Raw genomic sequence first — 27161 nt, 5'->3', positions numbered from 1 at the left:
AAAATACTTACATGAAAAGATACTTGCATCCCTTTGTTTATTGCAGCAGTATTTACAGTAGCCAAGTTATGGAAGCAGCCTGAGTGGCCAATGATAGATGAATGGATAAGAAGAAGTGGGGTGTGTGTATGCATGTATATGCATGCATGTATATGTACACATATATGCATACACACATATGTGCATATATGTATATATGCATATGCATATACACACATATGTATGTATACATATACACATATAGATGAATGGGTAAGAAGAAGTGGGGTGTGTATATGTACATATATATGCATATGCACACATGTATATGCATACACACGTGTGTATATGTATGCATATATATGTGTGTTTATATATACATACACACATATATATGTACATATACACACTGGACTATTAGTCATAAGAAGGAATGAAATCTATTGTATGTTGTTGTGCTCTTCTAACACGGTGTATTAATTATTTATGGTGTAACAAACCACCCCAAAGCCTAGTGCTTCAAACAACCACTGTGAATCTGTTAGCAGGACATGGGCTGAGCTAACCTTCGCTAAGCTTTTTTAAGTTTCTTTGACCAAACTGGTGGTTTAAGAAGGCTAGCTGGTCTAGGATGGCCTTGAATGGCACAACTTGGTTCTAGGAGGCTAGCCCAAACGTGTTTCATAGCAAGGCATAGGTATATGGGCAAGCAGGTTCAATTGTGCAGGAAAGCAAGAAGTTTGTGTTTGCATTTTAAGCTTCTGCTTGGGTCATGTTTCCTAAATCCTGTTGCCTGAAACAAGTCACTTGGAGAAGGATTAGAGTGGAAAGGGATTGCAAGTTATTGAACAGAAGGTATGCCTACAGGGAAACCATTGATTGGGGTCATGAATGCCCGTTCTCCTATCTTAATGCCTTGCATTTATTTTCCGTCTGATTTTCTTTTTATACACCTGCGTGGCAAGTTTGCTCCCTCACTCCCTCAGGTCTCCATTCGTATATTATCTTATCAATGAGTCCTTCAACTCTAACTACTTTATAGAATTAATAGCCACCCCCTTCTTTCCTGCTTTCCAGCTAGATTTTTCTTAGAGCTTTTAATCACCATCTGACATAGTATGTTTGTTTTGTGCTTTTCTTTCCTCAACTACAGTGTCAAGGATTTTGGTTTAATTACCTGATGATGGAATTTTTCTTCAAGTAGTCCACTTCCCCCCTTATCCATGGAGGATATGTTCCAAGACCCCCAGTGGATGCCTGAAACTGTGTATAGTACTGAACCCTATATATACTTTGTTTTTTCCTGTACATACATACCTGTGATAAAATTTAATTTATTAATTAGGCACAGGAAGAGATTAACAACATAACTAATAATAAAATAATTCATTGTAACAATATACTGTAATAAAAGTTATGTGTTGTCTCTTCTTTCTCTCTCTCTCTCAATATCCTATACTGTCCTTATCCTTGTGACGGTGTGAGATGATAAAATGCCTCCATGGTGAGATGAAATGAAGTGACAGGCACCGTGTAGCTTTAGGCCACTAATGACCTTCTGACAATCTGTCAGGAGGAGGATTAGCTCTTTGCAGTCTGTGGTGGATCACAGGTAGCTGAAACTGGAAAGTGACATAGCAGGTCAGGGAGGCCTTCTGGCCTTCTCATAGACATACAGGCCATGCAGTATATCACAGTTGTTCCACCACTGATTAGCTGTCTGACCTGGGCCAGGTTTGTTTTTTAACCTGTTTGCTTTTCTTTAAAGTAAGGATAATAATAGTTCCAAACTAAATAACTTGAGTTATTAGGGGGAGTTGAACCAGTTTAATATATACAATATGTGTTAACAGGACCTGGTACAAAGTAAATGGTAGAAAAGCACAATATGCTATTGGCGTAATATTCCTATCAACCCTTGTTATTAAAGTACATGGCACTGGGAAAATGGAATTAGAAGCTGGAGAGATCTTATACCAAGAAAGAAGTTGTAAGATTGTTGAATACTCGACAGTATATTTTTTGGGGGAAGGGGAAACGCCCATGAAGCAAAGGAAATAGGTGATGTTTTTCCAGTGTGTATATGGTAATATTGTATCCTGAAAACACTCACATACCATCAAGTGCTCTTCACAAAATACTATTCATTATTTCAGATTTACTAAAAAACACCTAAAATTTGTGAACATATTTTTAACTCTGCCTTTTCTGAGAGTCATATAAGCATCATTCTCTATACATCAGAGAGAATGCCTTGGACTCACACTTGGTACTTTAGGACTGAATTCTTTCATGGAGCTCCATTTGAGAAAGATGGAAAGTATTTTTGACTAAGTTGGTTTCTACTTCTCTGACCTGTGAACTACCTGCTTCATGCTAGTGTTCTTAGGTGCTGGGAATAAAATAGTGATCAATGTGTTATTGATCTTAATTTCACTGAGCTTACAGTCCTAATAGGCCATTATGCCCTAGTTACTTATGTTTTTCCACACATCTTTTACTGTAGAATTGTAAGGCTCAGTGCTCTGGAATGGTGTTCCAGGGTTTTGGAGAAGTGAGAGTGACTTGTTTTTGAAGTTAAATAAATTTAGTGCATGATCTTATGGACAGTTTAAAAATAGTTATTTTGGGGGGCACCTGGCTGGCTCAGTTGTTGGAGTGTGCAGCTCTTGAACTTGGGATTGTGACTTCAGGCCCCAAGTTGGGTGAAGAGACTACTTAAAAATAAAATCTTTTAAAAATATAATAATAAAATAGTTCATTTTTGGTGCTGTTCTGTTTTGTTTTTCCAGAATCCCTGAAACTATTAAGGTATATCTGCTGTTAATTAGCCAGGGGGGGAAAAAAACCCCAAAACAAAAAGTCTTTCCTCCTTTTATTCCATTTTGGATAATTTTGGATTAATTTCCAAGTTTAACTGAAAAGCCAGGATACTTTCTGCTTATTGATTTCAGGAATACTACTTCCCTCTTTGTATTTTTTTTTTTTAAAGATTTTATTCATTTATTTGACAGACAGAGGTCACAAGTAGGCAGAGAGGCAGGCACAGAGAGAGAGGGGGAGGAAGCAGGCTCCCTGCTGAGCAGAGAGCCCGATGTGGTGCTCGATCCCAGCACCCTGAGATCATGACCTGAGCCAAAGGCAGAGGCTTAATCCACTGAGCCACCCAGGTGCCCCAACCCTCTTTGTATTTCTCACTCACCTGCCCAAAGTTATTGTGGGACTATGACCAATAAACTCTTAAATCCTCGACCTCTTTATTATTATTATTATTATTATTTTTAATATTTTATTTATCAGAGAGACAGCGTGAGCAGGGAGGAGATGGAGAAGGATGTTTCCTATGAGCAGGGAGCCTGACTCAGGGCTCTATCCCAGGACCCTGAGATCATGACCTGAGCCACCCAGGCACCCCCACCCACCAACCTCTTTTTTAATCTTAAGAAGATTCCAGACACCTGTCTGGCCCCTGATTATAGCACTTCTTCAGCCGTCTTAAGTGAAACTGTCTTTTCACAACCCACCAACTTTAGGACCAGGGAATGACTATAACAATTACTAATATCCTTGACTCTCTCCCCTTTCATTTTATGGGCCTAACGAAATACCAACTGTGTGCCCTCTGTCTGCCCACACTCAGGCAGTTGTATGTACCACTTTAAATTTATGCCATAAACCTCAATAGGCCTTCACCTGTGTCTGCTGGCAGTGCTGCTGCTTCACTTTCCCTATTAAGACTTCGTTTCCACTCATTGCGAACTTCTTACAGCTCACTCTCATCTGTGGGCTTCCCCTCAAACTTTAAGAAGTTAGATGCAGCTCTTATCTCACCACCAAATCTACAGACCTATCTGCATTGGACTTCGTGTTCTCTGTCTTCCTTTCAGTTGTTATCAGAGACCTTCCCTGACAGTTTAATTCCTCTTCTTGTGACTCAGGTTCCATCTCTTCTTACTGTCTCTGGGGCTGCTTTCCTGCAGTTAGCATCTCTCCTCGACATCATCAGTTTCTCCCTCTCCGTTGAATGTTCCTTTTAGCCTGCAAACATGCTCTGTTATCTCCCAGGTCAGGTATTTCTGCAAATGTGTGTAAATGTGATGACCAGATATATAAAATTCCATCCTTCTTAGTGTCTTCTTCCATTATTCTTGTTCCAGTTTTTATCCAATAAATTTTCTTCTCTGAATAGTTTTTCACCTACTTCAGTGTCTGTTTCTTCTCAACCATTTTTGTGGTTTCTATTTTTTTTTACTAGTCCTCTAAATATTGGTGGGCCTTACAGTTTATTCTTTGCCTATTCTCCCTTGGAAATCTGCTTATTACTGTGCTGTGACACCTACATGTATCTCCTGCCTCATCTCTCCTGAGTTCTAAAATGCATGGCCAGCTTGCCTTCTTGGTCATTTCATTGACCTCTGCTGTTGGTGATATATAATGCTTGCTAACTCTCCCTCTTGATTGCCCCACTTCAGTAAATGGCATCATTGTCCATCCTGTTGCTTATACCAAAATTTTGGCTCTTGACTCTTATTTTTCTCTCCCACCCCTTCCCCATATCTAATTCGTTAACAAGTTTTATTTTCTCTGCTTTTAAAATATATCCTAAATTTAGTTTTTCTCCATTGCTTCCACCGTAGTCCAAGCAATCATCTCTTGCTTAGCCTACAACCATAATATCAACTGGTCTTCTTTGCATCCACTCTTACCTTCCTATAATCCATTCTTCACTAGAGTGATAATTAAAGCCGTTATAATATTTATTGCTCTGGATTTCATTATCTTGAATTAAATCCTTACTCCTTATTGTTTACCTGCTCTGTGGCTGTGAGCAAAATACTTAATACCTCTGTGCCACAATATTCTCATCTAGAAAATGGGATGATAATTGTCAGTAATAAGATACCAATCAGATTATATCACATACACACTCATACACATGTACCCAGTTTTGAGAGTTTGGGTTCTCATTGGACTTAGTGTAAAATCCAAACTACTTACCAGGGTTTTCAGGACTTCTTCATAATCTAGCTTCTTGCTTAATTTTTCTGACCTCTTCTTGTTTTCATGTGCCTCTTGCTTACCATACTTACTCTACTAAAACCACACTTCCTATCTTTTAACCTTTTACTCTGTAACATTACTTCTGATGGAGTATGTTTTCCTTTCTTTTTTTTTTCAGACCAGCTTTTTCATGTTCATGTTTTTTGTTTGCTTTGTTGTATGTAAAGGTAGTGCCATTTTCAAAAATCGGTTGATGTTTTTTCACCTGATGACTTACTTATCTTTTTAAAGGCTAGAACCAAGGACCTACTATGTTTTTCCAGTTTTGTAGGAGATTTGAAAAATTCCTTGAAGTGGAATTGCTAAGTCAAACGATAGGAATATTTTCAGACCTATGATTCCTATTGAAGTAAGTTCTTGGGACTTTACATGTCCAGAAAGATTTTCATTTACCCTTATACTTGATTGGTAGTTTGCCTATATGTAAAGATTCCAGAATCAAAAACATTGATTTTTTATTTTTAAAAATTTTTATTGACATATAGTTGACACACAGCATTGTATTAGTTTCAGGTGTAAAATATAGTTATTCAACAACTCTGTTGTGCTTGCTTACCACAGGTATAACTACCATCTGTCAACATACAGTGCTGTTCCAATACCATTGACTGTATGCCCTATGCTGTACCTTTTATCCCCATGACTTATTCATTCCACAACTGGAAGCCTGTACCTCCTATTCTTTTTCACCCATTTTGCCCACCATCCCCCCTCTGACAACCATTAGTTCTCTGTATTTATGGGTCCATTTCTGCTTTTTTGTTTGTTCATTTGTTTTGTTTTTAGAGTCTACATACTAGTGAAATCATAGTATTTGTCTTTCTCTAACTTACTTCACTTAGCAAAACACTCTCTAGGTATTTAGAATTCTTATTAAATGAATTTTGAACCTCCTGGCTATGTTCTTAACATACCAACATTTTACTTGTATTATCCATCTCTGTTTTTTGTTTTGTTTTGTTTTGCTCTATTTCTCTGGAATTTTCTTTATTTATTGTTTCTTTATATTACAGATTGCTGCTGTGGTCTTTAGTCATTCTGTTATTTACCCTTTCTAAAATTTTTTCCTATGACAATATTTCCACTTTCTCCCCGCCTGGTCATTCTGTTCTTTGTGATCTTTTTCTTTCCTTCTGTTGGATTTTCGTGGTATCTTGTGATTCTTTTCTCTTTCTCTCTTTTTTTTTTAAGACAAAGATTGACTTAATTAATTAATTAATTAAAAGTAGGCTTCATACCCAACATGGGACTTGAACTCAGGACCTTAAGATCAAGGGTCATATGTTCTACCAACTGAGCCAACCAGGTGCCCTCCCTTTTTTAAATGGAAATATAATAGACATATCAGTTTTAGGTATACAACATGATTTGCCATTTGTATATATTGATAGATCATCACCACAGTAAGTCTAGTTAACATCTGTCACCACACATGGTCACAATTTTTTTCTTGCGATAAGAACTCTTTAAGATTTAGTCTCTTAGAAATTTTCAAATATGTAGTACAGTGTTATTAACTGTAGTTACCATGCTGTTCATATCTTGTGATTCTTGACTATTCATATTCATGAATAAAGGACTAAGTTGATTAGAGGGTTTTTGCAGTTAAATTGGTCTAGACTTTTGTAAATGAGAAGTCTGATTGTGAGTTCTCTTTAAGTTTTGTGTATTCATTGGTTGTTTTTTTTCTGGAGCACAAGGATTGGAGGTTTAGGGCTACCCTAATTGTAAGTGGAAGGACAGCTTTTGTATGAAAGGAGCTAACCAACTCACCACCTCAATTTCCTTCTTCATTCTCTCCTTCCTTCTTTTTTCAAGCATAAGAAAAGCGTAAGTACAACAATGTGTTGATTTTTGGGACCCTTGGGTGGCTCATTCAGTTAAGTGTCTGTCTTTGGATCGGGTCATGATCCTGGGATCCTAGGATGAGTCCCACATCCAGTTCTTTGCTCAGTGGGGAACTGCTTCTCCCTTTCTACCTGCTGTTCCCCCAGCTTGTGCTCTCTCTCTGTGACAAATAAATAAATGAAATATTTAAAAAAAAATAATGTTCATTATCCATGTACCTATAACCCAGTTTTGTTGAATTAAGTCTTTTAATTTTCTAAACAAAATTACAGACGCAGATAAAGTACCTTACAGATCATCAAAGGTAATCAGAGCTTATCCTTTGATCCTGTTCCCTGCCCTCTTCATCTTCAGAGGTACCCATTATCCTGAGTTTAGTGTTTATCATACCCATGCATGTTTCTAAATTTAAAAAAAAATTTTAATTTAAATTCAGTTTAGTTAAGGGGCATCTGGATGGTTCAGTTGGTTGTATATCTGACTTTTGATTTCAGCTTGGGTCATGGTCTTGGAGTTGTGGGATCAGGCCCCACATCTGGCTCTGTGCTCAGCACGGTATCTGTCCCTCCCCCTCTGCTCTACCTCCCCCCCAACTCACGCTCTCTCTCTCTCTCTAGAATAAATAAAACCTTTAAGTAAATAAATAAATTCATTCAATTTAGTTAACATATAGTGTATTATTAGTTTCAGGGTAGAATTTAGTGATTCATCAGTTGCATATAACACCCAGTGCTCATCACATCAAGCACCTTCCTTAATGCCCATCACCCAGTTACTCCATTACCCACCTACTTCCCCTCACTTCTAAATTTTTGCCATGGGTGTATATCCATAAACAATATTAATTGCATATTTTAAAGCTGTATATGTCTTGGAACTTGATTTTTTTCATTCAGTTTACGTTTTTTAGATGTATCCATGTCAATATATTTAGCTCTAGTTCCTCATTTTGGCATATATAGTATACTATTTTACTTTTGGTTTTTTGCCCATTTTTCTCTTAGTATTTAAGTTGGTCCTAATATTTTGCTATTATAAATGTTGCTGCAAAGAATACTTATTATACATATGTTAGTAGTGATATAGTTAGATGACAGTATAATGCCCATCTTCAGCTTAATGGGATATTTCCAGTTTATTCTCAAGCATTTATATTATAACCACATGTAGAATTGAAAAGCACCTATTGTTGTATGTGGTTAGACCTAAATTTTTTGCCCGTCTCATGGGTGTGAAATGATTTCTTATTTTAATTTGCATTTCTTTGATTACTAATTAGGTCATTAATTTTTTTAATTTTAAAAGATTTTACTTATTTGAGAGAGAGAACATGAGGAGGAGGAGGGGCAGAGGGAGAGGGAGAAGCAGACCCCCACTGAGCAGGGAGCCTGACATGGGGCTCGATCCCAGAATCCCGAGATCATGACCTGAGCCAAAGGCAGTCGCTTAACCGACTGAGCCACCCAGGGGCCCCATGAGGTCATTTATTTTATCATATGTCTGTTGGATAGTCTGAATTCTCTTTAGTTCAGCTACCTATTCATAAATCCTTTGCCCATTTTTCTTTTGATTATTTGACATTTTCTGTAAGGATAGCCAGTTACCCCAGAATTATTTATTATATAGTTTATGAAACATGGATAGTCTTACTGTATATATGGTACATTCTTATTCTCATTATTTAAAATAATTAAAAGGCTATCATTTTACAGTGCTTTTGTAAGAATTTTAGAATCAGTTTGCCGAATTCCATGGGGGGGAAAAAATCTCAGGATTTTGTTTATTGCCTTTCACTGAATTAATTTGGGGGAAATTGAGATTATTATGATACTGAGTCTTTACACTAAAGGGCATTTATGTTAGTCTTTGTCACATGAAGGGTTGGGCCATGCACCTACACACATGCATCACATAGCATAAATGTGATATAAGATTTAGTGGGAAACAGAAGTGCCAGAGCACACACAATCCCCTGAGTTCTGTTATCTTCACATAGATGTGTACTTAGAGTAGACATAACTAGAATTAATATACCAGGGAAAGGGCTCCTCAGTAATAATTGGAACTTTGAGGTTGATGAAATGGCCTTGTTAGAAAAGGGAGCTCTGTGTCTCTCATTAGTCTTTTCTTGCATCAAGTAAACTCAGACCTGCTGAGTCAACTTGTTGATAGGTACTGAGAGGAAGAAATTAACCTCCGGAGTCCTCTGAGTTTCTCTTCTCAATCTTCTTTTATGCATTTGGATATTATTTTCTTATTCTATCTACAAAGGTCTTGCAAATCTTTTATTAGATTTATTCCTAGGGGCTCTAAGCTGGCTCAGTTGGTGGAACATGTGACTCTTGATCTTGCGGTTGTGAGTTTGAGCCCCACATTGGATGTAGAGATTACTTAAATATAAATAATCTTTTTTTAAAAGGATTTATACCTAGATTCTTTATGGTCTTTGTTGCTATTGTGAAGGGCATGGGTCCCATCCCCATTTTATTTATTTAGATAATTTAAATTTGTAAATAAATATTTATTTATTTATTTTAGAGAGGGAGGTTGGGGAGGGGCAAAGGAAGAGGGGGAGGGAGAAGGAGACTCTTAGGCAGGACCCATGCTTAGCACAGAGCCCAACGTGGGGCTGGATTTCATAACCCTGAGATCATGACCTGGGCCAAAATCAAGAGTCAGACACTTCACCAGCTCAGCCACCCAGGCACCCCGAATGGCATCTTTTTTTAATTGGGTCTGGCCGATGCATTGGAATACTATATAATGTTTGTGTCCTTCATCTTATATCCAGTCATCTTGATAAACTAATTCTACATTAGTTTTTATAGATACTAGTTATTAGCCCTAAGGGTTTCTAGGTTCTCTTTGGCTTTTCTGTAGATATCATATTTCCTACAAATAAATTTTTATCTCTACTATTATGATTTTTATGTCCCTTTTCATATCTTCTCTCCATACTATTAACTATAACCTCCTCTGTATGATATCAGTGATAACAGGTACCTTTGTCTTATGCCTGACCTTTCACTGTGATATTTTGCTGCAGGTTTCTTATAGATGTATTTTACTAAGGTAAAAGATCCCTATTTCTAATATCAAGATTTTTTTAAAGATTTTATTTATTTATTTGACAGACAGAGATTATAAGCAGGCAGAGAGGCAGGCAGAGAGAGAGGAAGGGAAGCAGGCTCCCTGCTGAGCAGATAATTTCCACAATTATCCTGAGTGTTTTTTATGACTGTCCTCCATCCCTGAACTAAGATCTCCTTTTTGTGCATGCATTGAATTAGTTGTTTTTGAATAATTGTTGTCTTAGAGTCTTCCAACTGACCACCCACCATTTTGTTTCCCATGACATGATTTATTAGAGACCAGGACACTTGTCCTGCAATGTCTCATATTTTGGATTTCTTTGGTTGTCATGGCTTTGACTTTCAAAGAGAGAGATAAATGTCTTGTAGAATGTCCCATATTCTCTATTTTCCTGATTATTTCATTGTGGTATTCTTAGCCTATTTTATTATTCTGGATATTTCTTCTAAATTTGAAGCTAAGTATAAAAGTTTTATTTGATTCTGTATAAATGTTTTGCAGGTATACTTCATGGGTGATAGATAATGTGTCATTTATGTTGCATCACATTATGTCCCTCTATTAATGATTCTAAGCCACATCTCCTTGTAAAGGTGTGTGTTTCCCTTTGTCTTTAATATGCAGAAATGCTTTAACATTATATGTACCCTGTTCATCAGCTTTTCACCTAATGGCTTTAGCCTCCTCTGATCTTTCCTGAATCAGTGGTTTTATATTAGCCAGCATTTTTTTTGTAAAGAGGGCTTCCCACATCAAACAGGATTAAGTAGAATTTTTCCCCCCAAAAGGCAAGATAAATTCGTGATTCTTTTCTAGTAATGTTTAGTTTTCTAAAGATGGAATAGTCACTAACAGTGGTGGCAAACATCGCCCAAAACATACTTCTTACTTTTATGGACTAGTGAGTTTTTATTTTATGTATGCAATCTGTTACAGTTAATTGTGGTTTTTACTCTTTTTGCTGATTATCTTCCGAGTTTGGGCAGTACGACTCCCTTTAGGCTGACTCCTGTGTTGTTTTGACATCTGTCTAGCACATGAAGATGTTCCAGGATCCCTCTTGTTGAATAATAGGTGGGTCTTAGAATGCTTTGGTGCTGGCCATTTTCCCCCAGTAGTTGTTACCATTGTTTTTGTTGTTTTATTTAGTTTATGCTTATTTAGATTTATCCTTGTGTTTATTAGTTTTTAGGTTCCCCTTTATATCAGTTTCCTACGGTTGCTGTACCAAATGACCACAAACCTGGTGTTTTATAATACCACAACTGTATTCTCTTACTAATTCTGAAGGCCTGAGGTCCAAAGTGGGTTTCACTGGGCCAAAATCAAGGTATCAGAAAGACTGCTTTTCCTCTGGAGCATATTTCCCTGCCTTTTCCAGCTTCTAGAACTGCATTCCTTGGACTCCTTAATTTATAGTCCCTTCTTTCAACTTCAGGGCCAGCAGTGTAGCATCTTCAAATCTCTCTGGTAGATCTTCATGTTATCTAATCCTCTGTAATAAAATTTCCCTCCAATTCCATTTTATAAGAATGCTTGAAGTAATATTTAAGGCGCATCCAAGATAATCTCCCTAACTCAAGATACTTAATTGCAAAAAGAGAGAGAGAGAGAGACTTAATTACATCTGCAAAATTCTTTTTGTCATATAAGGTAACTTAGGTTCTGGGGTTTAGAATGTAGATATTTGGGTGCTGTTGATCAGTCTACTGTACCCATTGCCATTCTTTCTTTCACATTATTCTGGGTTTAGTTCCTTTTACTAGGTTGTCAGCTGTTTTCATTTGTATCTTGAAGTCATTTCATTATCTTCTGGCTTCTTTTATTGTTAAGAAATATGGATGTCTAATATATTTTTCTTTTCTCTCTGGTTGATTTTAAGAACTTTTATGCACTTTAACTTCAACCTGTATGGTTGTGGATTTAGTTTTATCTGTCATGGCCAGGACACAGGACTCACTGTGCTACTCTTTTTTTTAGTTATTATTTTTATTAACATATAATGTATTATTTGCCCCAGGGGTACAGGTCTGTGGATCATCAGGCTTATATACTTCACAGCACTCACCATATTACATACCCTCCCCAATGTTCATAACCTAACCACTCTCTCCACCCCTCCCCGGCTCACTGTGCTACTCTTGAGTAATTTTTATTTTCACCTGTTCTGGAAAATGACAGCCATGTTCTTTTCAGATATCTCTCCCATTATCTGTTTAACCTTCCGAATTTACTTAAATTCCATTCTTTGTCGTTCATATTTTCCATTCATTTTTCTCTGCCTTTTGGCTAATTTTCTCTGACTCGTCTTCTAGTTCTTTAATTCTTTCTTCAGCTCTAATCTGTTTACTTCAACTGAAGTTTTATTTTAATGACTATATGATTAAAATTTCAAGTCTTTATCATTTTCTCATGCTTCCTTTTTATATGTGCTATCTTTAAGCTTGGACATATTTTAGAATTATCTCAGTAGAAAACTTCCTTATATATTTTGGTCTGCAATTTATTAGCTTTGATTTTTTTCTTAAGCTGATGTATTTGGTTTTTTTTATTTTAGAGGAATTATTCAGAATCTTTTTCACTAAATGATGCTCTAGCCTTCTTGCTTACGGTACCATAATTCTTGTAGCGATTCTTCTGAAACTTTAGGACCATGTCTCTCTTTTTTTAATTATTTATTTTAAAATTTTTATCTTTGGTAATAGTCATTTTTTGGGCATCTATAATCTGTAATTTTCTCCTTCGACCTGTTAAGGTATTATTTCACTGGATTTCTGATGAATGACTAGCATTAATTTGAGAGAAAGAGCGAGAGGGAGAGAAGGGTTGGGGGAAGGGAGAGGGAAGACAGTTTTTCTATCCAGAGCACCTGGGTGGCTCAGTCAGTTAAGGGTCTGACTCTTAATTTCTGCTCAGGTCGTGATCTCTGGGTTGTGAGATCAAACTCCCCCACCCCCTCCCCCATCAGGCTTCGTGCTGAGTGTGGAACGTGCTTAAGATTTTCTCTCCTCTCCCTCTGCTCCCGCCTCCCTCTGCCCTTCTCTCTTCTTTTGCCTTTCCCTCTCTCTCTCCCGCTCTTAAAAAAAAAAAGTTTTTCTATCCTCATAGGTTGGATTATTGTGGTTTTGTTTTTTGTTTTTTTTTTTGTATTATCTATGTCAGGTTTGGATATCTAGATTTTGCTAGTTTCTTAAAATGAATTTGGAAGACTTTTCTTTTTTATATGCTATCATCTATTAATAATTGTTACTATATTTTATTTAAAGGTTTTATAGAAACCAATCATATAATAATCTGGACTTGATGCCTTTTTATCAAGAGTAGGGAAGCCAGTGACTGTAGTTTTTTGTACCATTGTTTCCCTGTAGTTCCTTCCTTAGTAGTTTGTCTGAATTTATTTTTTAACATAGGCATCTTCAGAGGTAGGCTTTTAAAAAAAATACTCGCCATTTTTAGGGGGAGGAAATTTTGCCATTTGTAACGTCATTAGACATGATCGATTGTTTACTATAATTATTTAGTTGCTGTGGTCCACTGAAGAGATCAAACCAGGAGAGGAAATCTAGTAAATCTAGTATCTTTCTTGAATTTTTTTTTTGTTTTTGTTTTTAATTCTTTCATTTTCCTTTTAGGATTGTCAAAACAAATTTCCTTCATTTTTTCTAAGAAGGCATATTAAGGCCAAAACTTTATCTCCTTTTAGTTTTACAATATCTTATTCTACTTTTTAAAAAATTACTTATTTTTAGAGAGATTACATGGACGCGCACACACATATGTGGCAAGGGATGGGGGGTGCAGAGGGAGAGAGAGAATCCCAAGCAGAACCCCCTCACTGAGCACAGAGCCGGTTGCAGGGCTCGATCTCAGGACGCTGAGATCATGACCTGAGCCAAAAATCAAGAGTCAGATGCTCAACCAACTGAGCCACCTAGGCACCCCTTATTCTACATTTTTTTTTTTTAAGATTTTATTTATTTATTTATTTAATAGAGCCTGAGCGAGAGAGGGAACACAAGCAGGGGGAGTGGGAGAGGGAGAAGTAGACTCCTGCGGAGCAGGGAGCCCAATGTGGGGCTCGATCCCAAGACCCTGGGATCACAACCTGAGCCGAAGGCAGACGCCTAATGACTGAGCCACCTGGGCGCCCTTCCTTATTCTACTTTTTTTTTTTTTTTAAAGATTTTGTTTTATTTATTTGACAGAGAGAGAGATAGAATCACAAGTAGGCAGAGCAGCAGGCAGAGAGAGAGGGAGAAGCAGGCTCCCCGCTGAGCAGAGAGCCCGATGTGGGGCTCGATCCCAGGACCCTGAGATCATGACCTGAGCCGAAGGCAGAGGCTTAACCCACTGAGCCACCCAGGTGCCCCCTTATTCTACTTTTTAATATGTTTTTATTTTATAAGTATCATCCAAGTTCTTTATCTTACTCTTCTGGGGAAATCTGAAAGAATATAATTTCAACTAGGGCTCATAGTGATTGTTCTTCATTTTTTGGATATAAAATTACTTTTGTTTGAGGAGATAAGAAATCTTATATCTGGACATTCATGGTCTGGCCCTGCCCTCTGTCACCAAACCAGTCATTTTCTACTGCCCAGCAAAAAATATTTATTCTAATTAGTTTTAATCAGCTCCATTCCCTCATTTTCCTCATACTCATTCTCCTTTGCTAATCCATTTTTTCCCCTTTCTCCCATCCCTTGGGGGAGTGGTTCTTTACCCTAACTGCATATGAGTTTTATCTATGGAGTTTTTAAAGGGGAGGACAGGTTGCTGTGGGTTATAAAGTCTTCAGTTTGCTGGACTGGAAAGAATCACAGAAGCAGGATTAATTTTTTCTCTCTTCCTGTATTCTAAAGACAGCTTGAATTTTAGTATTAATTGAATACCTGTTTATGACTATGACTCAAGATTAGTGATGAGACAAAAGATGAATAGAACATGTTTCTGATCTCAGAGCAGCTAGTAGTCATGAAAAACATAATCAGTTTTAGGTTATCAAATTCTGATCATAAAGCTGTTCTGCCTGGGTGGTCAATGAACTCATCATAGAAGGAGATTACCATTTTCTGAGATGAAGAGATAGTAGGAAAAAGAAATTTGGGGAAGGTTGTGGGTTAGATCAGAAGTTAGTCTTTGAACATGTTAATTTTGAGATGTCTGTTCATTTTCTTAGTAGAGATGGTCAATAGGCAGTTGGACAAAAAGAGTCTGGAGTTGAGGGGACAGAGCTGGATTTTAAAATTTGGACTGCATTTGGAGGAGGATAAGGATTAATATATAAAATACCTAGACTAAAGGTATCTATACATCAACAAGGAAAAATAGAATTAAAAAAATATAGATAAGGAATTTACCAAAAAGAAATGTAAATGTCCAATGATCATGAAAAATGTTCAGTTTTCTGGGAAATAGAAGTTGAAGCAACAAGATTACCTTTTCCCCTTCAGATTGGCAGAAGTTTCAGAGTTTGATAATACCCAGTATTGATGAGATTATGGGGGAACTTAGGAGGGGTCTTAGACCCTCCTAATGAGGCTATGACTTAGTACCTTTTTTCTTTTAGAAGACCATTTGACACATTTATTAAATTTTTTAATGCACATAACTTTCAATTCAGGAATCCTATGCCATGATATCTAAAAGGGAAACTTGTACCTTTTCCCAGAAGGGCAGCTTAGAACTATTCATTGAAGCATTGTTTGAAGTTGAGAAAAGTGGAATAATCTAAATGTCCTCTAGTAAGGGAATTATTAAATAAGCCATCTGTCCTAAAACCCCCTTGTTTATCTGTCTATTCCCTTTTGAACATTTTTAATTATCTCATATTTTAAAATTATAGCAGTTGTTTAAAAGGCCATAATTTCTAGTGTGTATTGTATTTATGCTGCTCATATTTAGTCACACCTTAGAATTCCAGATTTAGATCATAAAACTCCTAAGAGTACCTAGCATATAGTATAATTTGCAAAGCACGTTCTCTGCCCAGATAAATTGGACTCGTTCTTCATCAAGGAAAAAGAACCGACTTCTTTATCTTAAACATGTGATATGTGCATGTAGTATAACCACCTGACTTCTAAATTCTAGGCTGGCTGGCTGGCAGGCTGGCTAAATGAATAAGGCTTAGAACCCTGCCAAGAATTTATTTAATTGATAAAGGCCTGATTTTAATCAACCCCCCCAAGGGATTTTTACCTCTTGTTTGTTAGTTACTTTGAAGTTTATACATCTCAGAATAGTGCACCTTAATAGGATTCGAGGTGGGTAAGAATTTTGCCTTTCTTTTATAGAGTGGAAAATTACAATGTGGTGATTTTAAATGGAGAGGAATAAAGGAGAAATGGTTCTCAAAACAGTTCAGTTAGGGGCGCCTGGGTGGCTCAGTGGGTTAAAGCCTCTGCTTTCGGCTCGGGTCATGATTCCAGGGTCCTGGGATCGAGCCCTGCATCGGGCTCTCTGCTCAGTGGGGAGCCTGCTTCCCTTCCTCTCTCTCTTCCTGCCTCTCTGCCTACTTGTGATCTCTATCAGATAAATTAAATAAGAAAAAAAACAGTTCAGTTAGAAAGAGTACATGTAGACATCGAAGATCTGGAAATTGTTTCTCCTAAAATCACCCATGTCTGCTCACTCTTAGGTTGCTGTTGAAGTTTGAAGACCATTGAGATAAGCAGTGTTGTAATATTACGAAGTGAATGTATCTATACTTAACAATTTTAAAGAAGTGAGATTGTATGTCTTGACATGGAAAGAATTTTGAGGCATGCTGTTCAGTGAAAAAAGTGTTAAAAAATAATATTTTATATATAATATTTATGTATTTGTATATTTTGTATGTGTTTATATTATGATATTTACTTGAATAAAAAGGAGATGTGGAAAGGATACATAATAAACTGTAAATTGTACCTAATGTTTTTGGGAAGGTAAAAATGATTTTCATCATTTATTCTGAATACTTATGTATTACTTGAACCTTTTACAGTTGAGAATTTATTATATTACTAGTGTAGAAAGGAGTTTTAAGATGTTTAATAATAAATGGGGAAAATTGCTATATTAAACAGGTCTCTATACCCTAAATTTCAAAGAACACTGGCAGTTACTACAATATTTTGATAAAAATATTTTAATAAAAATATTCTAATTCATATCCTAAATGGTTTTTACTTGTATTCTTTTAAAATATTTTTCAGGTGTGGAATATCAAACAAATGATTAAGTTGACACAGGAACATATAGAAGCCCTATTGGACAAATTTGGTGGAGAGCATAATCCACCATCAATATATCTGGAGGTAAGCTACTGAGTATCCTATCTGTTGTAATTTTGAAAATAAAAACATGAACTTATCACAAGCATTTGTACTGGTAATATTGTTTCTCTTAGGGGATGAGATGAGAAAGGGGAAGGTGAATTACCTTCATCTTTCTTAAACTTAATCTTTTTTCACTTGTTACAATCATATGCAATATTTTGTAATTTGGAAAACATCAACACTAAAGGAGAAGTCATGTATAAACTTAAAAATATTACCCTGTTGAAAAATTTATTTTAAAAAGAGAGAGAGGGAAAGCATAGAGGTTAAGAAACTAGTTACTATATTAGGAAATGGGGCAAATTTTGTAAAATACCTTTTTTCCTGGTAAAATATCTTTTTTCCAGAACAAATCCCTCTCCAAATTGGTTTTTCCTTTCTTAATAAGTAAAATATATAATATTTAAATGGCTCAAAATTGCCTAGCTTTACTGTTTAATAGTGCTGTTAGGCTTTTGTATAAAGCTTTGAGCATCACTATAAATTTATAGAGTAGTTAGTTATTGTTCTTAATCCTTTGAGGTAGTAGTTACTGTTATAATCACAGATAAGCTTTCTTGGGATTGCTTCCTTCTGTAATCACTTGGGTTCCATGACAATCATGCTGTTAGGAAATCCAGGTAGTGGGGCTTCATAGCCCACACTGCTCACCACTGCTCCTGCTGCCTGTCTGTGAAAGCTGGCTCCAGCTGTAATCACTAATCATACAGGACTATAACCCTAAATTACAAATGGTCAGATTACCATTTGCTTTCAGATGCCAGAGATTTTTAGGCATGGATTGATAGACTCCTAAACTAAATTTCTAATTTAGTAATCTAATTGCTTGTAAAGCGCACATTAAATCTAAATTAAGTTTGCTTATTTCTAAATAAATTTGGAAGTTTAGAAATAACCACTGATAAACTGTTGTCTTCTTCATATGGCTTATCCCAGAGCACACTGCCAGATATTGGTACTAGGACTAGAATTTACACCTCTGAAGACTAGTTCGTGTACTTTCTAATATTCTGTGCTGATTTACTTTTATGTCTGAGGAGGACAAGAACAGGAGTCGTAAGGACACAGATCTGGTGAAAAAAGTAGTTCTTTGTTAATTAGAACTAGACAACTTAACCAGCAGTTTTTCTGCCAGCCACTTAGTGTCTTGGGAGACTTTCCCCCACGCTTAGTTGTAATACATTTATATCAATAACCGTGTTTGAGTATAGCGAGGGTTCACTGCCTCCTCCACACTCACACTCTTCAGGCTTTTTACTGTTCAAATTACATCTAACTAGGATAATACACAGCAGATCATACCTCATAGATTATATCATTAGCATGTAGATCCTTAATTACAGGGACAAACACTGCACAATTTCTCTGTAGAAAGCACTATAATGTAGTGGTTAAGATGAACCTTGGAGTCACACAGGCCTTTTGGTTGAATCTTAGCTGTGTCTTAGTTTCTGCAGTTAGGGTACTCAACCTTCCTATACCTCACCTCATTGGTAAAATGGGAGTACTATCACACATGTGGCAATTGAAGGTTTCATTAAGTTTATAATTACAAAATAGCATCATTCTTGATACATATGGAGTGCTTCATAAATTTTTGATTCATTCATTCAGCAGGTATTTATTGGGTACCTGTTTATTTTTATGCTTTTCTAGGTTCTGGGGATATAGAAAAAAAAATATTTGTCTTCATGCAGCTTGTATTTTTCTCAGGGGTTGGGATTACAAACAATAAACATGAAACTTACACTACTTGGTATACTATGAAGAAGAGCCTGCCTGGAGATGACAGTATTTTTCCCTAAGGAAAGTTGACAAGGCCCTGGGAAAAGGTCTCTCTAGGTACTGATATGTGAAGGCCCTTCAGTGAAAAACCAAGTCTCCTAGTTATCCACTGAGACCCACCATTCTGGTTTCTTTATGAATTTGACTACTCAGATAAATAGAATTATACAGTATTTGTCCTTTTGTGACTAGCTTGTTTCAAGCTAGTCTAGACCTCTTCAAGGTCCATCTGTGTTGTAGCATGGGTTGAAATTTCTTTTCTAATTAAGGCTAAATAATATTGTACTTTTTTTAATCCATTCATCTATCAATGGATACCATCAGTGGTTGGTCATTTCTAACTTTTTGTTGTCATAAGTGATGCTGATTTTACTCCTTTTGACTATATACGAAGAAGAGGAGTTACTGAATCATGTGGCAATTCTGTATTTAATTTTTTAAAGAATTGCTATATTGTTTTCCACAGCAGCTGCCTTTTTCATTCCTATTAGCAATACATACAAGAGCTCCCATTATGCCACATTCTTGCCAACACTTAACTTTCTGTATGTGTGTGTGTGTTTGTGTAAGTGTATAATGGCCATCCTAATGAGTATGAAGTGGTATCTCATGGTTTTGATTTGCATTTCCCTGATGACTAATGATGTTGAGCATCTTTTCATGTGTTTATTGGCCATTCGTAATTTCTTCTGTGGAGAAATGTCTAAGTCTTTCACCCATTTTTTAATGGAGTTATTTACTTTGTTGTTGAGTTGTAGGAATTCTTTATATATTCTGAGTATCAGTCCTAATTGGACACATGATTTGCGGATATTTTCTTCTAATCCACGGGTTCCCTTTTCACTCTGTCGATTATGTCCTTTGTGCATAAGTTTTTTTTATTTTAATGACGTCTAACTTACCTATTTTTCCTCTTATTGCCTGTGCCTTCGGTGTTACATCCAAGAAATCATTACCAGATCCAGTGTCATAAAGCTTTTTTTCAGCTGTCTTCTAAGATACATAGTTACAGCTTCAGCCCTTATCTTGAGGTCTTTGATCCATTTTGAGTTAATTTTTCTGTATGGTATAAGGTAAGAGATCAGCTTCAGTCTTTTGCATGTGTATATCCAGTTTCCCAGCCCCATTTGTTGAGAAGACTGTCTTTTCTCGTTGTATAGGTTTGACATGTGCCCTTGTCAAAAATCATTTGACCATGTATGTAAGAATTAATTTCTGGGCTCTCTTTTCTTTTCCACTGACATTTATGTCCAACTTTATGCCAATTTATACTATACTGATTTTATTACTATAGCTTTGTAATAAGTTTTGAAATCAGGAAGTGTGAGACCTCCAGCTTTGTTTTCCTTTTCAGGGTGGTTTTGGCTATTCAGTATTTTTTAAGATTCATATGAACTTCAGGGTAGATTTTTCTGTTTCTGAAACACATTGGGATTTTGATAGGGATTGCATTGAATTCAGAGATTGCTTTGGGTAGTATTGGCATCTTAAGAGCTCTTAAGTCTTAAATATAAATGGATAGATAAGAATAACCAGATATTGGAAGACGACTTTTAACAGGAAAGCTAATAGCAAAAATGGCCAAAAGGAACTCAGAACAGTGCAGAAAACAGATGAAAACCTGAAAATAACTATAATTAACATCAGAGGTAAGAGAAGACAGTCCATTCTTGTTTCATGGCTGTTCTAAAACAAGTCTTAATGGAGCACAAGAAAGAACTCCTGCTATTAAAATAGTATAATAGCAGAAAATGTAAATATATGTGTGTTTGTCGGTCTCTGGGCATATAAATAAATGTTGCAAGATAAAGTTAAGGAAATCTCTAGAAGGCAGAATAAAAACAAAGAAGGAAGATATTAAAGGAAAGATGAGAAAAATTAGAGAATAACTCTAGGAAATCTGTAAAAATTACAAATGCTTTTAGCTATAGAAATGCAAAAAACCACTTACTCACAAGTTTCACAAACAAATAGGAGTTTTATTTTCCCCTCCAATAACAAGAAGCATGGAAGTAAACTATTTTAACATTGGTTTTACAGCTGGAAGTTGTCAGATGCTGGGGTGGATCTCTGCAGTCCTTTAGCTTTTCGGTCATGACTGCAGCAGATTTGTGTGTTCTCATAGGACACCTCAGAGAGGAAGCTGGGATCACAGAGGCTCTCTTGTGTACTGAGTTCTTTCAAGGAAGAAAATTTTCCCTTCAAATCCTCTACAAGTCTTTTCCTTTACATCTCATCGATTGGAATGGGGTCACATATATCCCTACACCAGGACTGTGTTTACATTTTTTCAAATAAGAGGCTAAAAAGTGAATTTTTCCCCTTTTCACAATTCGGCTTTAGTTTGAGACTGGCAAGTAGAAGTTATGCTAGTTATGTCAATCCATACCATTTCAGTGTAGGAAATAATGTTTCCTGTATGTTTGATGTTTCCATAGGAAACATCTTTAGCTATCCCCGTGTTTCTTCTTGTAGCAGAACATAGTGAATTCAGTTATATTATCATCAGAAATCCTCTTATCTTTTTTCTTGTAGTAATTTATTTAAAAACTTTTAAGGTGTTTATTTAAGCTTTTAAGTTCTAGATTTTCTCTTACTGATGTGAATAATTAAAATTCTGTTGATTCCTTTGATGATAACTATAGTGAAATGAGCTATAGTACTCTCAAGAATTTTAAATTTGTCTTTTTAATCTTTGGTTCCCTTTTTAAATCATCATCCAAAGGAAGAAAAGATAAGTCATTTCCCAGAATTTTTTCGTTTTCTCCCAGTTTTTCTCTCTCCATTTACCCACCAAATTATTTGAATGCCTTCTGTATATAAGATATAATGCCAGATGCTCTTCCAGTAGTAGATTCTTCTTTTTGGACCTGATATATATTGGATTCCAGAAGTGAAGGAATGGTGTTTCTGGAATCAGCCTCCTTATCTCGAGTTACAAACTAAGTCCTAGCTACCACAGAATTTACATATATGCTAGGGTTCCCTGCAGACAGATAGATGATAACAGTAGTAGCTCCTAACATTCATTGAGTACTTGCTGTGTACCAGGCACTGTTCCATGCATATAGTAGAATATTTACTCCTCAATCTACCATATGAGTTATACTTCCTGTTCTCATTTTCATTTTATAAAGATGAAGAAACTCAAGCACAGAGAAGTTTAATAACATGGTTAAGGCTACACAATTAGTAAATGGTATAGCCAAACTTTGAATCTAGACATTCTGAATTCAGATTCTGCTCTTAACTACTCTATCATTATAATGATGCTGACAGCCTTTTTGAACTTTAGTCTGAATCTTTTTAGTAGAATCCAGGATAATGCAGAGAAATTTTATTAAAACAGTTGAAAATACTGGAAGCAAGGTGCTGCCTGTGGAATGCAAGAGTGGCTCATTAAATACCACCTGGAATTTAATGGTCTTCAGGATTTCATTGTATCTTTTAAAATGAAGTTTAGTAAGAATAAACTTAATGAACTAATGACAAAAAAATTTCAGGGTGCCTAGGTGGCTCAGTTGGTTAAGTGTCTGCCTTCGGCTCGGGTCATGATCCCAGGACCCTGGGATTGAGTCCCGAGTCTAGCATCCTCCTCAGCAGGGAGTCTGCTTCTCCCTCTGCCCATTCCTCCCTGCTTGTGATCTCTCTCTCTCAAATAAAATCTTCAAAATAAAATTTTATTTCACTGCTTTTCCTGTTTGTCTAAAGTAAATCCATAGATAGTTTTCCTCCCATTTTTAATTGAGAAATGATTCACATACTATAAGATTTGCTTTTTTATTTTAAAGTGTACCACTCAGTGGCTTTTTAGTATATGCACAAAGTTGTGTAATCATCATCAGTTTTATCACTAATTCCAGAATATTTTCATCACCTGAAAAGGAAACCTTTTACGCATTAGCAGTCATTTCCTTCAGCCCCCCAGCAACAACTAATCTGCTTTGTATTTCTATAGATTTGCCTTTTTGGATACTTTATGTAATGGGATCATATGTGACGTGGCATTTTGTGACAGGCTGCTTTCACTTAGTGTAATGTTTTCAAAATTCATCCGTGTTGTAGCATGTAGCATTCAGTGTAGCATTCATTCCTTTTTATTCCATCATATGGATATACACATTTTGTTTATCCATTTATCAATTGTTGGACATTTGGGTTTCTTCTTTTTGGCTGTCATGAGTAAAGCTATTATGAACATTCATATATAAGTTTTTGTGTAACATTTGTATTCAGTTGTCTTGGTTATATGCCTAAGGGTTGAATTGCTGTGTCCTGTGCTAACTTGATGTTTTTAACTTTTTGAGGAACTGCCGGACTTGTATTCCAAAGTGGCTGCTTCATTTTACATTCCCATCAGCAGTGCATGAGGGTTTCACTTTCTCCACATCAGTACCAACACTTATTTTCTGCTTCATTTTTTTATTTGTTTGTTTTTTGAATAGTCATGCTGGTAGTTGTGAATTGGTGTCTCATTGTGGTTTTGGTTTGCAGTTCCCTGATGACTAAAGATGTTATGCATCTTCTTTTTTTTTTTTTTTTTTTAAGATTTTCTTTCTTTATTTGCCAGAGAGCATGACAGACTAATAGCACAAGCAGGGGGAGCAGCAGACAGAGGGAGAAGCATACTTCCTGCTGAGCAGGGAACCTGATGTGGGACTTGACCCCAAGACCCTGGGATCATGACCTGACCCAAAAAGGCAGACGCTTAAAAGACTGAGCCACCCAGGCGTCCTGGAGAGAGAAAATCTTAAGCAGGCTCCACGCCCAGCACAGAGCTCCATGTGGGGCTCAATCTCACAACCCAGAGATCCCTTTAAGCATCTTTTTCCCTTGCTTGTTAGCTATTTCTATATCTTCTTGGGAAAAATCTGAATTCATATTTTTTGCCCATTTTTTAAACTGGTTTATTGTTGAGTTGTGGGAGTTCTTTGTATATTCTGGATAATAGATCTTTATCAGATATGATTTGTAAATATTTTCTTTTATTCTGTGGGATATATTTTTCATTCTTTTGGTAGTGTCTTTCGAAGTACGGAAGTTTTAATTTTGAGAAGTGTAGTTTATCTATTTTTTTCTTTGGTTGCCATGCTTTTAGTGTATCATATCTAAGAAATTATTGCCTAATCTGGCATCATGATGGTTTACTCCTATGTTTTCTTCTAAGAGCTTTGTAGCTTTAGCTGTAAATTTTATGCATATGATTAATCCATTTTGAGTTAATTTTTGAATGTAATGTTAGGTAGTAGTCCAGCTTCATTCTTGGGCGTGTAGATATTCAGTGGTACCAGCACCATTGTTGAAAATCAGTTACCCATAAATGTAAGGCTTTGCTTGTAGACTCTTCATTTCTATTTTGCTGTTCTGTATGTGTATCCTTATTCCAATATACATGTCTTGATTACTGTAGCTTTATTGTAACTTTTTAAATGAAGAAATGTGAATCCTCCAATTTTGTTCTTTTTCAAAATTATTTTGGGTATTCTGAGTATCTTGCACTTACATAAGAATTTTAAGATCAGCTTGTCCATTTCTGCAGAAAAGCCAGTGGGATTTTGATAAGGACAGCAGTGAATCTGTAAATCAGTTTGGGAGAATATTGTTACCTTAATGATATTAAGTGTTCTTGTATTCTTTTATTATTTAATTAGTTTATTTATTTATTTGAGAGAGAAAAAGAGCATGAGCAGGGTTGGGCATGAGGGATAAAGAGAGTGGGGGAGAGAATCTTAAGTAGTCTCCACATCAAGCATGGAGCCGGACACAGGGCTCAGTCTCACAACCGTGAGATCATGACCTACCCTGAAATCAAGAGTCCAGCTCTTAAACCACTGAGCCACCCGGGCACCCCTGTACCCTTTTATTTAATTCAGAAACATCTGACATGATCTGTGCCTTCAACTAGCTTATAATTTAGTAGAATCATGTTAACATAGTTAAGTAATATAGTGATAACAATAATAAACATAACAGGAATTACCAGTACTACTTATTATTACTAATAAGAATATTTATTGGGTTTTTGCTATATGGTAGTCTCTGTAAATAGTCTTCTTTTACTCGTATTATCTCATTTAATCCTCACAAAATTTTTTCGTACGTGAGAAAGAAATAGTCAGATAAAGAAGAACGTGGTAATACTCTAAAGGAGTAAAGAAAAGACCTCTTGGGTTTTATCAAGCAGAGCTTTGAATTAGACTTTGAAAAATAAGTAGGATTTTTTTTTCTTAGATTTATTTATTTCTTTGAGAGATTGCTCACAAGAGAATGTGCATGGGGGGACGGGCAGAGAGAGAGAATCTTCAAGCAGACTCCCTGCTGAGCATGGAGCCTGACAAAGGGCTCAGTCCCAAGAACTATGACATCATGATGTCAGCTGAAACCAGGAGTCTTGACGCTTAATTGAGCCACCCAGGTGCCTTAAAAAATAAGTAGGATTTTAATGAGAAAAAATAGGGTTTGGAGCAAGCTGCATTCTGGAAAAGTATGTAGATCTGCAACATCTTGAAGAACCACAAGAATTTTGTTGATGGCAGTGTTGGTGGCTGAGGTGTGCATATATGTGGGAAGATGTGTTCACATTTGCTGGGTAAGGAAACAGAGGAAAAGGTTGGAAGATGTAAGAGAGAATAGGGATTACAGTGTACCAGGGCCTGAGGCCCTAAACACTCAGTGCCAGCACTAAATTAAGAACAGAAGAGGGATTGGGAAAGGTGTGGGGAATTGCTTAGACAAAGACAGAAGAGGAAGCTTTTATTTGATGTCTTTGATCTTTAGAGTAAATTTGAAGTTAGTGCTTTTTTTCTGAGTGAATTAAAGATTGAGGGATGAAGGTAAGGAACTAAGGAAGCTTAGAAAAGGTTGGAGTAAGTATTGTGAAAAACATAATATGATGATACTAAAAATAAGTAAAATTTTTCAGATAGTCATGTGAAGGACTAATTCCATGAATTGATTATGGAAGTAATTGGCTTTGTCTTATTACTGTCTTCTTTAGCAGTGTGTAGTAACCCAAGAGAAAGAATGGAATAATTGAATTTAAGTAGGATTTACTTAATATTTGTATTTGACAAGCAGGTTGGTAAAAGAATAAGAATTTAAGTAGGATTTACGTAGTATTTTTATTTGACAAATAAGTTGGTAAAAGAGGGGTGCCTGGGTGGTTCAGTGGGCTAAAGCCTCTTCCTTCGGCTCAGGTCATAATCCCAGGGTCCTGGGATCAAGCCCCGCAGCAGGCTCTCTGCTCAGTGGGGAGTCTGCTTCCCCCTGCCCCCGCCTCCGCCTGCCTCTCTGCCTACTTGTGATTTCTGTCAAATAAATAAATAAAATCTTGTTAAAAAAAAAAAGTTGGTAAAAGAATAAGAAATAGCCAGAGAATCAGAGATGTTACTGGTGGCATTATTGAAATGGTGAGCCACAAAGAAGGGGAATTAAAACAATGAAGGCCTCACTCCTTAAGAAACTAAGGGGTTAATGTTGCTCATGAACAGATTAATGTAGTGAGATGGAAACTTAAGAAGGTGTGCTCAGAGACAAGGTAAGTTAAAAATTGAGATCTTGTCATCGTTTGGAACTCATGGATCTGGAAGCTAGAATGAAAATCAATACCTTTAGAGATAAGATATTTAGAGAAGTTCAAGGCAGGAGCGTTAAAAGAGTAATCCACACTGAATGCAGCAGGAGTAATGGGAAGAAATGAGCCAAGCCAGGTACAAGTGCCTTGATAGATTTTGGCTGTGAGGATGAGGTAGGTGGAATAAGTAAATGCTTTATACTTGAGAAGAGGAAGAGCTGTTGGTAAATGCAATGAAATAGTTTGTAATCCATAATAGAGGGAACAGTATATTTTCAAAAATTAAGACTAACATTTTGATAAGTAACATCCTGAGAATTTATTGTTTACATTTATTACTTTTCCTAAGGCTAACTTTGAGTAGTAAATGTACTTGTCCAGATGATAGTAAATAAGATTTGATCTATGCAGGAGGTAATTTTATCTCGTAGACTACTTGTGTATGTTCTTCCAAGGGTAGGAATTCTGTCAGTCTTTATTTTTGTAGTTTGAGCCCCAAA

The 27161-nt window shown here is 36.3% G+C and overlaps 1 protein-coding gene across 5 annotated transcripts in view; it reads left to right on the top strand.

The window, feature by feature from the left end:
- The window catches only part of BRAF (B-Raf proto-oncogene, serine/threonine kinase), a gene marked incomplete at its 3' end in the record, with an annotated part of 175882 nt that overhangs the window by 59616 nt on the left and 89105 nt on the right, over positions 1-27161 (top strand). For all 5 annotated transcript variants that reach the window (XM_080818213.1, XM_080818215.1, XM_080818212.1 and 2 more), the window contains exon 2: positions 17181-17282. In XM_080818213.1, the coding sequence (XP_080674339.1) occupies positions 17181-17282 (102 nt within the window). The remainder of the gene's footprint in view (positions 1-17180; positions 17283-27161) is intronic.

This window comes from Martes martes (assembly GCF_963455335.1).
Source record: "Martes martes genome assembly, chromosome: 11".
NCBI classification, from domain to species: domain Eukaryota; kingdom Metazoa; phylum Chordata; class Mammalia; order Carnivora; family Mustelidae; genus Martes; species Martes martes.
Note: the sequence above shows the minus strand (reverse complement) of the source record. Positions and strands in the feature narration are given on the sequence as shown.